The following is a 13838-nucleotide window of genomic DNA, read 5'->3' on the forward strand; positions in this document are numbered from 1 at the left end:
TCATGGTCATTGGAGTTTCTGATGCCACACGGAGTTCCCTCTCCCCCTTAATTTTTTCAGTTATATACGAACAAGACAGGAAATTTAAACATGTGTTACACGAAAATACGAAATAATAAGTGCTAATGCAAATGAGCTTCCTTGAGCTACTAGACCATAGAAACTTAGAAAGTTCACAAGTATATATTCAAAATTTGCATTGTTTTATCCTTGATCAACTCACTCTTTCCATATTGTCCTTTAACCTTCTTTCCCTTAAATTAGCCTATTATAGCTAGTGTATAATTTCAACTAACAACCCAAAGCAGAAGATACATAGTGAGTTCAAGAGTAAGAAGATCAGACTCAAAACCATCAAGTAGTATCTCAAGAAGATTTTGCAATTGACATATTCCATTTTTTTTATCTTACCAAATGTTTAAAAGAACCAACCTCAGACTTTAGACAGACAAAATAAAATAGAGCAACGTTGAACTTGAACGTGAACAACAAACTTTTAAATTAATATAAAAGGGTAAGGCATTAGTGAATGAAGATTAACATACCTATATAGAGAAGTGAAATGACTTTGATATATATATATTACATATAAACTTAATACTAGAAAGGAGTTAAAGACCATTACATTAACATTGCAAGGCTACATTACGTACGACAATACATACCCTGATACATGTTCAGCATTTCTAGAAACATTGTTATGCCTAAACCAAAACTACATGTAATTATGCATAAACCAAAAATCAATCAGAACTTAGTAGTCGACACCTGCAAGTCTGCAACCCATACACTAGAATGTTGCATTTTGAAAACAAGCTAAGTTGCATCTGTCAGGTATATTCATCCAAATACATTCGACATGTAAGGAATTCGCCTTGTACGGCATTACCTGCTGCTGTGACTGACCTACCAGAAACCACAACCTCACACGTCGAGGAGCTCCTTGGAAGGTTTAACAATGACCTACAGAACTGACATTCCTTCCACACTGCATATGCTTTTTCACGTTCATTTTTAATATATAACCCATCCACTGTACAAAAATGTACACACAGCTTTTTCAAAACAATTGCATTACTCAAAATGTATGCCAGAGGCCCGAGTTCATCATCAATGCCCTTTAATCGCCTAATCTTTATAGACTTGAGCTTACTTACTAAGCAATCTGGAATAAAATCTGGTGCACACCATCTCCTTTGCTCCATTTTATCATGAATTAAACTTAAGTCAACTTCAAGATGCTCTAAGTTGGGAAAACAATTTAAAGAAATCAGCACATCCTTGAAGCAATTTGTTTCAAGATAGGTAAGATTTGAAAAGATTGGTAGATTCACAGGATTAATATATCTCAAAATATTGGTCCAACTCTCTAGCTTCAGCTCGAGGTTGGTAACACTAGACATTCCTCCAACAAACTTGGCCATTTGGCGAAGATATTCTTCTTGTGGTACATATAACAAGCCATTATCCTCCTCTTCTTCATCTTCCGAATACGGTTCAAACCCATCATCACTCTTCAAGATAATACGCGCGTCGACTAATGTAGTTGGATTCCGAAGAAAGGTATAGATTGAATTGCAATCATCAATGTCAAGGTTAGACAATTTGGGTGCATCAATTGATACTCTAAGGTGCCGATTCTTACTCGGGGGTTCAGCTAGCAGACGTATAGTTAGTGACTCCAAATTTGGACCAACTATAATCACAACATAACTAGACAAATGTGAATCTAAATCTAGATTAAGGCCTAAATCCAAATTTTCCAAAAGCGGGCAAGAACTAATTAGAGTTTCCAACCAAAGAGGGACATCTTTAAGCAGGTTTAGGTTAAGTATCTTCAAATTAGGGAGATTAAAACACAAATCCTCAAATTTAGGAAAATCAAACAAACCCCATAATCTCAAAGTTACTAAAGATTGAGAATTAAACAAAAAAGCGGGTAAGAAAAAGTAACCATAATACTCTGTTTCAACTTTGATATTCTCCACATTTCGGCTGCAAACTTCTCGAAACCATGATGTTGTCGCAATGGGTGTCGGATAATCAGATAAATTATCAGTGACATCGAGAACAAACTCGTGGAGTTTCCGACAAGTAAGCTGTCGCAGGATGTGGTTGATTATGGCAGGGGTGAATTTTGTATCATCAACAAAGAGTTCGACACATGTGATGCCAGTCCAGAGGCGGCGCCATCGGTGTGATAAGACGGAGGTGGCAGCAGCGGATTCGATTGGGAGGTGAGAAAGAATGTCGGTGAGAATGTCGTCTGGAAGTGAACTCAACCTATCTTCTTCTTCCCTCTTTATCACTCGTTTTCTGAGATTGTATCTCATAATTTTGCTTGGAATTTCAACTTCCCACATAAATACATTGTGGATGAATTCATTTATCCACCTCCCCCTATGTCATTTTACTCATTTAAATTTCCTAGGAATTGTAATTTCTCTAAGGTTGTGTTTGGATAATCGCATTTCATTTGAAATCATTGATTTCAATTTCAAAATTTCAATTTCTAGAATTTAATTCCAAGTTTCTTGTTTGGCAAATTAAGAGTTTCAAATTTGGAATTTCAAATTCCAAAAACTTGTTTGGGGAAACAAAGAAATTCAAATCCTATTTTATTTAGGGGAAATGATACACATACATTGAATGTATGTGGTCCCAACATACATTACCAATTAAAAATTGACAACTCATCATTAGCTAAAAAAATGAGAGGGAAAAGTTTTTTGTTTTTGGCACCATTTACCATAACAAGGCGGGACAAATTTCATTGGCGCCAAAAAATCTTTCTTGTTACTAAATAAATATTTTAGGTTACTAAAATATACAATTTTGTTACTGAGAAAATAGCATCCTAGTCAACGTAATTAATGAAGAGAGATGTTTATTATAAGATTCGAATAATACTTCATTTAACGATACTTTACAAACTACAAATCGAAAAATTATTATAAAAAAACCAATGGAATTATTTTTTAAAGATCTTTTTATAGACATCCATATCGATATATTTTCAAAAAATTTATGAAGTTGGACAATTTTAACCTTACTATGTTTGTTAACTTTTTTAAAGAAGGGTTAGTAATTTGTCATTATTGTTACTATAAAAATTTCAAACATACCAAAAAAAAGTACATATCATATATTTATTACGCATAAGGAACTATATAAAATTAAATAGGTGTTAGCTACAATTATACAATGATCAAGTACGTGTTGTACGGATTAATTCATATATTATATTGGAGGGTTTTATTCATTTCTTGAAGGTTTTTAATCAAATAATTGAAAGTTAACATGAAATCACAAAAGTTAAGGTTACACACAAATTTTTATCGCTTATTTCTAAATACTCTCGTGTGTTTATAATTTATCTTTTTTATTTGCAAAGTTTTATATAGTACTATTATTTTAGTAACAACGGCATTTTTTTTAGTAACAAACCACATGTTTTAATACCTATTGGTTAATATAATCAATAAAGGAAGAAGCGAAGAACCCATTATTCATGCTATTTATTAAATTTATTAAAAACATACAAACATATCACATTGTACAAATTATAGTATTTAATTAAACGACATTTAAGGATTATTTTATGTACTGTTTAAAAATAGGGAAATTCTACGTGGCGGCCTCCAACTTTTACAAATTCTATATGGTGTCAAAAAAAAAACACATAATCTCTAGTGAACCCAAAGTTTCATTAAACTCTATTTAGTGGCTAAATCTCACTTAGAATCGGTTAACCACTCACTAATGCTGACTTTATTAACTCTAATTTATGAAGTTACTAACATACCCCTATTTATAATCCTTTCCTCTTATTTCATTAATGCTGACTATATTTCACGCACTGTGATCTCTCTGTTCATCTTCTTCCACTGCCCTATTATTTCATATACATGTTCATCTTCTTCCCTAAAATTCAAAGTGCAATCTATAACAATACTTCAAACTCGTTGAAATTGAGCAAATTTTGAGAACGTAAATTGATTATTTACAGATTTTGCACAAAGTTCTCTCTGTTTTGTGTTGTATTTTTTGGCAATTTTGCGATTGAGTATTCAAATCGACGGCTAGGGTTTGCTGTTGGATTCATTGCAAAATAACGGTTTGCGACTGAACATTAATGTGGTAAACATCTTCAAGGTAATCAGTTGAAGATATTTTCAATAAATTTTGAATTTTGCTCATATATGCATGCTAAATTATCTGGTTACTCTGTTTTTTTTTATGTTTTTTTTGTGCGATTTGCAGCATTTTTTTGATTTTTTTTGTACGATTTGCAGCTAGCTTAGTTTTGAGAATTTTATTGAGCATTTCCTTGATTTATTTGGAATTTTTGTGTGTTTGGTTTAATGTTGCAGAATGGACTCAATTGTGTTAAAATTTCAAACGGCAGAGAATGTGGTTGATATTAATGTTGATGATGTTGATAAAGTAATGTGGATTGATTTGATTATTGAGTATGAGGAATTGTTTAGGAAAAATGCGTATATGATGCCTAAATATCCTAGTTTCCATTACTGTTATAATAAGAAGGATGTTAAAATTACTAGTGATAGTGATTTAATGTCTATGTTAGATAGAATGGGAGGAAGTAAGAAAGTGATTACAGTGTATGTGGGTTCAGTTGAAACACCTTCTGAATGTGTAGTTGCAGCTAGGAATCTTAAAGAGTCATTGAAAAACAAACCCAATATGCATTATGGTCTAAGTCCACCTAAGAAAAACAACCAAAGCTTTGATGTTGGGACTAGTGACATGCCTGATGTTAGTCCACCTAGGTTAAATGAAACACTTATAGACAATTGGGAAAGAATGGAAGAGGAAGCGAGTGGATGTAAGACACTTAAAAAGAAGGGAAAGGGGGGAAAGGGCAATCCTAAGCCTAGGGTTAAGTTACCTGTTCAAAGGAGTTTACCTACTAATGAGCCACTTACTCTAGCTGACACTACTACTTTTTCCAATGCTCCTTTGCTTGAAAAAACTATCCTGAATCCAACCTCATCAAACAACCACTAGGCGAAAATACAAGTTGGCCACCGGTTCAAAACCCCCCTATGCCACCGGTTTTGAACCGGTGGTCAGTTGGGGGGTGGCAAATCCTAGAACAAAAGGCCACCGGTTCAAAACCGGTGGCAAAATAACTAATTGCCACCGGTTAACCGGTGGTAATTATTAGTATGGCCACCGGTTAACCGGTGGCAATTATATTTGACGGTTTTTTTGGGGGGGATGGCAGACATTTGCCACCGGTTAACCGGTGGCAATTATAGGTTTTTTTTTTTTTGTTGTCTTTTTCAACAAGGCAGAAGTCGAATCAAGCAAAGATCCTCTGGCATTAGCTAATTTAAATATTATTGAACTCAAAAAAAAAAAATTAACATCAAATTTAAATATAATCGACCAATTTCATTCATTATAATCGAAAAAATTACAACATACATATAATCAAAAAAAAAAATTACAACATGAAAATGAAAAATAACGAATAAATTAAATTACAGAAAATCAACAACCAAAAATTGAAAAAACAAAACCAAAAAACAGTCAAACCAAATTGTGTCAAAAATTGAGTCAAATGTAGGATAATACGAATTAGTACTATTCACATGAAATGAGTCTAATATCACCAAAAAAAAAAAAATTACAATATATACAAAAAAATACAACATCTTGATTCTTCAACTTATATTCTCATCTTGATTCTTCGAGTTATTAAAATCTAAATCAATTAACCTGCACCAATTAAAACAAAAAAAATTACTTGACAAAAAAAAAAAAAAAAAAAAAAAAACAAGAAAAATTAATAAAAGTCACGAACCAGAAATTTCGAAAACCCAGAAAACCCAAAATAAAAAAAGTAAAAAAAAAAAAAGAAAACCCAAAAAACCAAGAAACCCGAAAAAACCAAAAAACCTCAAAAAACAACCCAGAAAACCCGAAAAAACCCAGAAATCCGCAGGCATGTTTTGATTAAACACAGAAAATTCGTTTAATTAACAAAACAAAAACCCTAGAAAAATCGTTTTGATTGAACCCTGAAAACTAAAAAAAAAAACCCCAAAAACAACCCAGAAAAATCGTGTGATAAAACTAGGGATGGCAAAAACTAACCCGACCCGAAAACCCGACCCGAACCCGACCCAAAAAAAGCGGGTTAGGGTTGAATTTTTCGACCCGAAAACTTAAATGGGCCAACACGAACCCGAACCCGAAATTAAATGGGTTAGGTTAAGGTTGAAAATCTCAACCCGAAAACAACCCACTTAACCCGAAATAAATTTCAGGTCAAAATCAGGTCGGGTCAACCCGAACCCGACCTGATAACCCGAACATTTTAAGGTTAAAAAAAATATATAAAAAAACCAAAACTGATTAAATTCAGCCCAAGCCCAATAATATATGTAACTAGTATCTAAAAGACTAAAACCCTAAAATCCTAAATGCCTCCTCCTCACACACAATCAGCCGTTTAGGCTCCTCTCTCTCTCTCTCTCTCTCTCTCTCTCTCTCTCTCTCTCTCTTCAACTCTCAACTCTTCAAACTTCAGATCTAAATCAACAATTCTCGGTTTTTATAATCCTTAGATCTTCCTCTCCTTCATAATTTAAGTGTTTAAAGAATTACCACTTCAACTTTTACGGTATAGTAATTGCTATTTTGAAGTTTGCTTTTATACGATTTTTTTTTTGTTTGAATATTCTTGCATGTTTGTTGTTGTTGTTTTCTTTGCTATTCAAAGCCTAATTTTGATGTTGTTTGCTGTTTTAATTGTTTTTCAAACCATAATTTATATGATATTGTATTTTTTGTTATTTGTTGTTTGTGTTTGTTATATTATTGTATTGTAGGAATTGAGTCCTTTATTATTGATGTTTGCTTTTATTGATTTTGGCAGATTTTCATCCTCACACGCCACAAACATACATAGCCCCTGCTTCAACTTGCTTCAAGTCTCCAACATTGTACATTATTTGAGAACTACTTTGTATAAAGTCTTATAAAAAAATTAAAAACATTAATTCTAGTTTGTAATTTATTTAGTGTACTATATTTTTGTATCTAATTTTTAATTAGACTTGCTAAATAACTTAATTTATAAATCAAGTTAAATTCGGGTTGACCCGAACCCGGCTACTATCAGGTCAAAATGACTTGATTTAAACCCAAATAAAAAAATCAGGTCAATTCAGGTTACTTTCGGGTTGACCCGAACCCGAAAATATCAGGTTCAGGTTAGGGTTCTCAACCCGAAAACTTAAATGGATCAGGTTCGGGTTGAGGGGTAGCTGACCCGAAATCAGCTGACCCGAACACGAACCCAACCCGACCTGATCCATTTGCCAGCCCTAGATAAAACCCAACATTAAACCGAGAAAACTTGAGAAAAATTGAATTAAAAGCCCAAATCGATTAAAATTGCACAATTAAACCCAGAAAAATCGAATTAACAACAAAAAATCGATTAAAATCCATTAATTATACATAAATCAATAAAAATCCATTAACAACGAAGAAATCAACCGAAAAAGAGAGAAAATCAAAGGAGGGTGAGAGAAAGAGAATGCTTACTGAGAACGCCAACTGGTGCATGCGTGATTTCTGGTTAGAGATGCAGAAATTTGAGAGGAGAAACAGAGGGTTTGGTTTATAGAGAGAGTGTGAGAGGAGAGAGAACCCTCGAATTGAAGCTTATAGATCGGAGAGAGAAGGAGGAGGGAGAAAGAGGAGAGGAGAAAGAAGGAGGCTGGTTGAGAACTTGAGACTTGAGATCGAGTTTGAGAGGAAAGAGAGGAGGAAAGAGAAAGAGGAGGAGAGAGAGGAGGAAATAGAAAAAGGAGGGGGCGCTTAGGAAGAATGACTAGGGTTAGGGGTTTATAAAGGGACGGGCTTTTTTTTTTTTTTTAAGAAGGCCACCGGTTTTGAACCGGTGGAATTAATGTTTTAACCACCGGTTCGGTTCGAACCGGTGGCAATAATATATCCCCACAACCCCGCCCATTTTTCCACTTCTTTTTGCCACCAGTTTTTAAAAACCGGTGGCCATTAAGCGGTGTCTTTTTCAATTTTTCTACTAGTGAACACAACCTTGATTGTTCATAAAATACCTAAGACTACTGCTGCTAGGAAGGGCTTGATGAAAAAATTATATGAAAAGAGGCACAAGTGATTACTGAAGAGGAGTTTAATAGGAGGTTTGAGCATAGAGAAACTTTACGGCCAGAAATGAATGCTAACATTGGAGATGAAGATTTAGACATAGATTTTGAAAGAGGTGGTGTCTCAGATGAAGAAGATCAGGAATTTGGTGAGATCATTGACAATTATGATGCTTATGCATCTGATGTATGGCAAACTAAACTACTTGATGATGACACTTATGTCAATAAAATGTACAAGAATGGAGAATTTGCTGAAAATGTTGAGTTTGGAAGTATTGTTCTGAAACCATGGATGATATTTACTGATAAAGCACATTTCCTATCTGTTCTAAGAGATTACTGTATACAATCTGGGTTTGCCATTGTAGTGGATAGATCTAGTCCAGCTAGATTCACTGCTCAGTGCTTGGAATTGAACTGTAATTGGAGGATACATTCAAGTGTACTCCCTGATGGCACTACTTGGGCCATAAAGAGTATAAAAGATCAAGAGCACAGTTGTAGGGGTTTGGATGAGAGGAATCCTTTAGTTAATGTGAAATGGGCTGCAAGTAAGCTAATTGATGATATAAGGGCAAACAATGATATAACTGGGAAAACATTGAATGACTTGTTGTGGACCAGGTATGGGGTGCAGATGGCCACTAGTACTCTCTATAAAATGAGGAGTATTGCTCTTAGGGAGATCAATGGTGGGCATGATGAGTCTTATGGCCATCTTCCTAGGTACTGTGAAATGGTTAAGAAAACTAATCCTGGTTCAGCAGCTATCTGTGCATGGAGAAAGAATGATCCCCAACTGTCACTCACTTTCTCTAGCATTTTCATATCATTCAAGGGAGCAATAGATGGGCTTGGTGCAGGTTGTAGAAGTTTGATTGGGGTTGATGGTGCTCACTTGAAAGGGAACTATGGAGGGGTTTTGCTATCTGTGGTGGCTATAGATGCAAATAATGAGCTACATCCATTTGCATGGGCTATAGTTTCAGTTGAAGATGGGGAGAACTGGAAGTTTTTCATTTGGCATTTGAAGCAAATCTTGAAAGACTTAAATAGAGGGGATGATTGGTGCATTATATCTGACAGGCAAAAGGTTAGTGTCTCATATGTTGGCTTAATTTCAGTAAGTATACTCTATTAGTGTTAATTTCTTCATATGTGTTCTTGTAGGGAATAGATCTTGCTTTAATTGAGCTATGGCCAAAAGTAGGGAGGAGGTATTGCTACAAGCACTTAGCTAAAAACTGGAAATCAGCTTTTCCAGGACCCTTGATGCACTCCTTATTTTGGTTGGCATGTAGTGCTACTTCAACATTCACCTTTAAAAAGGCTATGGAAAGAATTCAGAAGACAAACCACTTGGCACTAATATGGTTAGCTAATCTAGGAGATCAAGAGAGGTGGTCAAGACACAAGTTTGACCCAAAGATATGCACAGATGAGAATAAAACAAACTTTGTGGAGAGTTTCAATGCCACTTTAGGAGTGGACAGATGCAGACCTGTTCTGACTCTTTTGGAAGGTAAAAATTTATGTCTTTCTTAATCCTTATAATTATTTTTGTAAATATAACTTGGTTCTTATGTTGAATTGTATGCTTGGTTATATGTGGTTTTTGCAGGCATACGAAGAATGTGTATGGTAAGGATGTCAAGTAGAAGACAGAAATGTAAAGATTGGAATGATTCTGATCCATGTCCTACCATTGTAAGGAGAATCCAAATGCTGATCAATGCTTCTAGAACTTGCAAGGCATTCCAGAGTAAAGAGGGAGAATATGAAATAAGAGAGGGTAAGTCAATGCTCCCGGTGTCACTCAATAATAGAAGTTGTATATGTGGGGCTTGGCAAATTTCAGGCATCCCTTGTAGGCATGCATTAAGGGCTATACTAGCTGCAGGACATGATCCTCATAAGTATGTTAGCACATGGTACTCAGTTGCAGCCTACAAACAATGTTATTCACATGCCATCAACTCAATTCCAGACATTGAGCATTGGCCAGAAATTGACCAGCCAACAATTCAAGCTCCTACAATGAGGAGAGGAATAGGAAGACCATCAAGACAGAGAAGAAGAGCTGATGATGAACCAGATAAAGAAAAAAGGTCAACCACAGTCAAATGCTCACTCTGTAAATCATATGGCCATAACAAGCAAACATGCAAAGGTGGTATGACGGCAAAGGAGAAAGCATCACACGGTACCGAGAAAAAACAAAAGACAACTGATGCTGCCTCTGCATCCCAGCCAACCACTGCTAATGTTACACGAAGCTTAACTATATCTTCTTCCCAACCAGAGCCAGTTTCTCAGCCATCTCAGTCCAAGCCAAGGAACATCAACAAAGGGAAAGAGAAAATGTAGCCTGGGGTCTGGTTTTTTCAACATGAGTATCTTTTATTTAGTAGTAAATAAAGGTCAACTTATGTACTAGATTTGATGTTTTTTTTTCTTTTCTGAAACATTTTTTTATGCATCAATTGGCATTTGTCAGACTGCTGCTATCTACTTTTAATCTTGTGTTGCTTTGATTCCTGAACTTCTACATACATTCACTTTAGTGATAGTCCAGCCAGATCTGCTGCTGTATACATGTGACTACTTTGCAGATTATGTTTGGCTAGTATGCTTTTCAATTAGCTGTGATATCTTATCTACAATCTATATCATTCTACTGGTGGAAAATTGCAATGCCTTCTGTTCAACAATTAGTCCTGTTTATGTCATGAAATTATTTAAGTACTTGCTGTGCTGAATGACATGTTAAAGGGCATATTTATATACATAATGTCTCACATACTTGTGAAATGTAAAGCTAAGAAAATTATTATTTTTAGGTTGTTTCAATCTTAAAAGGAACATCAAAACTGGTATACTTAAATACATATTAACATCTGTTGGAGTCTGTCTGGTGTGACATTAAACGATTTTATTTAAGACATCTGACATAAAAGCTGTTCCAGTAGGAGTGTTATGTAGGCTATGCGGGGCTTGAACCCACACCATGTACACTACTGTACATTGCTCTACCCGTTGAGCTAATAGCCTTGAAAAATAATCTAATTTTTAGTTCTTTTTTTTTTTTTTTTTTTTTTTTTTTTTTTTTTTTTTTTTGCAAATGAACCTCACAGGGCATTACATTGTTAACAACAAAGTAAAGGAGCATAATATATACATTAAACATTAAAGTACAAAAATATTTACAAAACCAAGTAGTGAAGTATCTGGATACAAACAAGATATCATTGTTCTTTGGTGATCTCTGCACCAAAGCATACAAGAAACATGCCAATTGGAGCTAAAAGCGGTCTGTTATTCATAGATTGTCTAGGAGCATCCTGCTCCATCTCAATTTTCTCTGCAGAAAACATATTCAAGGTCCAAAATCTTTGCATACATTTTAACTGAAATTCAGCTGATAAACTTCGATAGCAAATTCTTGTTTGAGTCACTTAATTTATCAGAAGACAAGAGGCCAACAAACAATGACAAAGTGTCTGCATCAGCTTCAAATCTTTTCCCAACCATAAGATCACAATAGTATAATGCATTTGACAAGTCATTATTGAGTATATAACCTCTAATGATCGTATTATGGGTTCGATCACAATATGTTGATGGCTAATTTATTTCCAAAGAGGTACCTACTGCATGACCAATGACCATTTTACCCCAAAAAACACTGGATAAGTCATTGATAGCATGGACTATAACTCTTTGAAAATATACTTATCCATAGTCCATAAGATTATAAATCAAAGTCAAGAGTTCCCATCACCCAAATTTTTCAGAATAGAGTATTATAAAGAGTAATTGATATCTTGCTTATACTATCATAGAAGATGGGTAACAACCATGAGCTTCATCAATCAAGCGCTTGAAGTCTTCTGGTGTGCCATAACGACTGCTTACAGCATACATGTTGGTAACCTGTATCAACATTCAAATAAGCTACTAAAGTACTGCAAAGAATAAATAAAAATAAATTTAAAAAAAAAAAACATACTTTGAATTGTTTTTCTTCCTACATTAGCCTCCAAAGAGAAAAGGAGGCATATAGAATTTGAAATGATAAAAAGCGTTTGGGTTGAGGTTTCCTTTTTAAAGGTTAAATACTATCATTAATCTAAAGAGCAACTCCACATTCTAATAGCTTCATAATACATAAAAGTATCTATATGCAAGTCCAGGGGGGCAACTATCTTAATCTAATTTTTAGTTCTTAACATGAGCATAATTCCTTAACTTCCAACATAATTCCCCTAAACAATAAATTAGTTACAAAAATCCAGCATCTTTAATAAAATTCATGTAATTAATCTACTCAAAAATCAAGCAAAGTAACATGATATGAAAGAGAATTTCACCAGTACATTAAGCTACACCAATCCAAGCAAAAAAAACAAAAATCCCAGAAATCATTACAAAAAAGGGCAATTGAATTTCACAAATTGGAGTTTAATAGAATCAATAAAATTAAACTACACCAAATCAAGCAGAAACCAGAAATTACCCAAAAACACTAGAATTTCAGATATATAGCATAAATAGATCACCTTAGGCGTTCAAGTTTGTCGTCGTTTGAGCATAAGAACAGGGGAATAGTCGGCGATTGAAGGCGATCAGAAATTGAAGCTCTTCGTTTTTGTAATGGTGGATTTGGACCTTGAACCAATTGCTCGAAAACCATTTAAACCAATTGCAAATTTAGGAAGTCAGATTTTTTTTTTTTTAAAGAACCCTAATTTATCGAAGAAAATGGGAGGATTTTAAGAGCCTGCAATGGTTTTAATATAATCAGTTGAAATAAAAAGGTGGATATGATTTAAATGGGGGTAGGTTAGTAATTCACTTGATTAGAGTTAATAATCTAACCCTAACCGAGTGGTTAACCGATTCTAAGTGAGATTTGGCCACTAAATAGAGTTTAATGAAACTTTGGGTTCACTAGAGATTATGTGTTTTTTTTTTGACACCATATAGAATTTGTAAAAGTTGGAGGCCGCCACGTAGAATTTCCCTTAAAAATATTTGATTTTTCATAGTGTTGTTACTAAAAAAACGGTTTATATCTTTTTTAAAACCTATAACACATACACGACTACAAATTAAGATACTAAATAAAAGGGGAAAATCTATTTAATAATGTGGGAATATATGTCCCTACATTTTAAGTATGATAAAACACTTATGAATAGTGTGAGGACTTTTATATTCTAATAATGTTAGTTTACCTATAATTAAGCTCCTCATGATATGATGTTAATTGCATCTAAACTTTTGCCTTGTGTGATTTAATGATTAAACTCTTATTAATAGATGAGAGTATATCCTCTAATATGTTTATTTACGTATTTACCATTAATTGCACTTTATAAGGATAATTTAGATAATTTATCTACCAAAAGCATACCAAATATAGTATGGGTCAAGTAATGTGACATTTTTATTTTAGAAATGTTAGTCAAGTAAATAGTAACATAGGAAGTATAAGATATGTCATATATCAATAAGGACTATATACAAATGAAGACTTTTCAGTTAAATCTTTTATATAGAATGAAATAGAAGCCACCGATTATCTTTTTAAGGGCGTGTTCGGCGCTAGCTTTTGAGTAGCTTTTAGTGGTTTGACTTGGTCAAACCACTACTTAACAAAAA

The 13838-nt window shown here is 34.1% G+C and overlaps 2 protein-coding genes across 2 annotated transcripts; one reads left to right on the forward strand and one right to left on the reverse strand.

Annotated features, from left to right (window-relative positions):
- Window positions 1-830: 830 nt before the first annotated feature.
- Window positions 831-2333, reverse strand: LOC145594035 (F-box/FBD/LRR-repeat protein At5g22660-like). The gene has a single exon (XM_081650382.1). The coding sequence runs from the start codon at window positions 2331-2333 to the stop codon at window positions 831-833; it is 1503 nt and encodes a 500-aa protein (XP_081506508.1).
- A 5905-nt stretch (window positions 2334-8238) lies between these two features.
- Window positions 8239-10541, forward strand: LOC145594036 (uncharacterized). Its single transcript, XM_081650383.1, has 3 exons — window positions 8239-9267; window positions 9345-9696; window positions 9796-10541. The coding sequence occupies exons 1-3, from the start codon at window positions 8239-8241 to the stop codon at window positions 10539-10541; spliced, it is 2127 nt and encodes a 708-aa protein (XP_081506509.1).
- The last annotated feature ends 3297 nt before the right edge of the window (window positions 10542-13838 follow it).

This window comes from Chenopodium album, chromosome 19, assembly GCF_948465745.1.
Source record: "Chenopodium album chromosome 19, dcCheAlbu1.1, whole genome shotgun sequence".
Lineage (NCBI taxonomy): Eukaryota > Viridiplantae > Streptophyta > Magnoliopsida > Caryophyllales > Amaranthaceae > Chenopodium > Chenopodium album.

Excerpts from the sequence above, each read along its gene's own strand:
- LOC145594035 (XM_081650382.1), bottom strand. The coding sequence starts at position 2,333 with ATGAGATACAATCTCAGAAAACGAGTGATAAAGAGGGAAGAAGAAGAT.
- LOC145594036 (XM_081650383.1), top strand. The coding sequence starts at position 8,239 with ATGAATGCTAACATTGGAGATGAAGATTTAGACATAGATTTTGAAAGA. Across the intron at positions 9,268-9,344 it reads TTATATCTGACAGGCAAAAG|GGAATAGATCTTGCTTTAAT; the intron begins GTTAGTGTCTCA and ends GTGTTCTTGTAG. Across the intron at positions 9,697-9,795 it reads TGTTCTGACTCTTTTGGAAG|GCATACGAAGAATGTGTATG; the intron begins GTAAAAATTTAT and ends TGGTTTTTGCAG.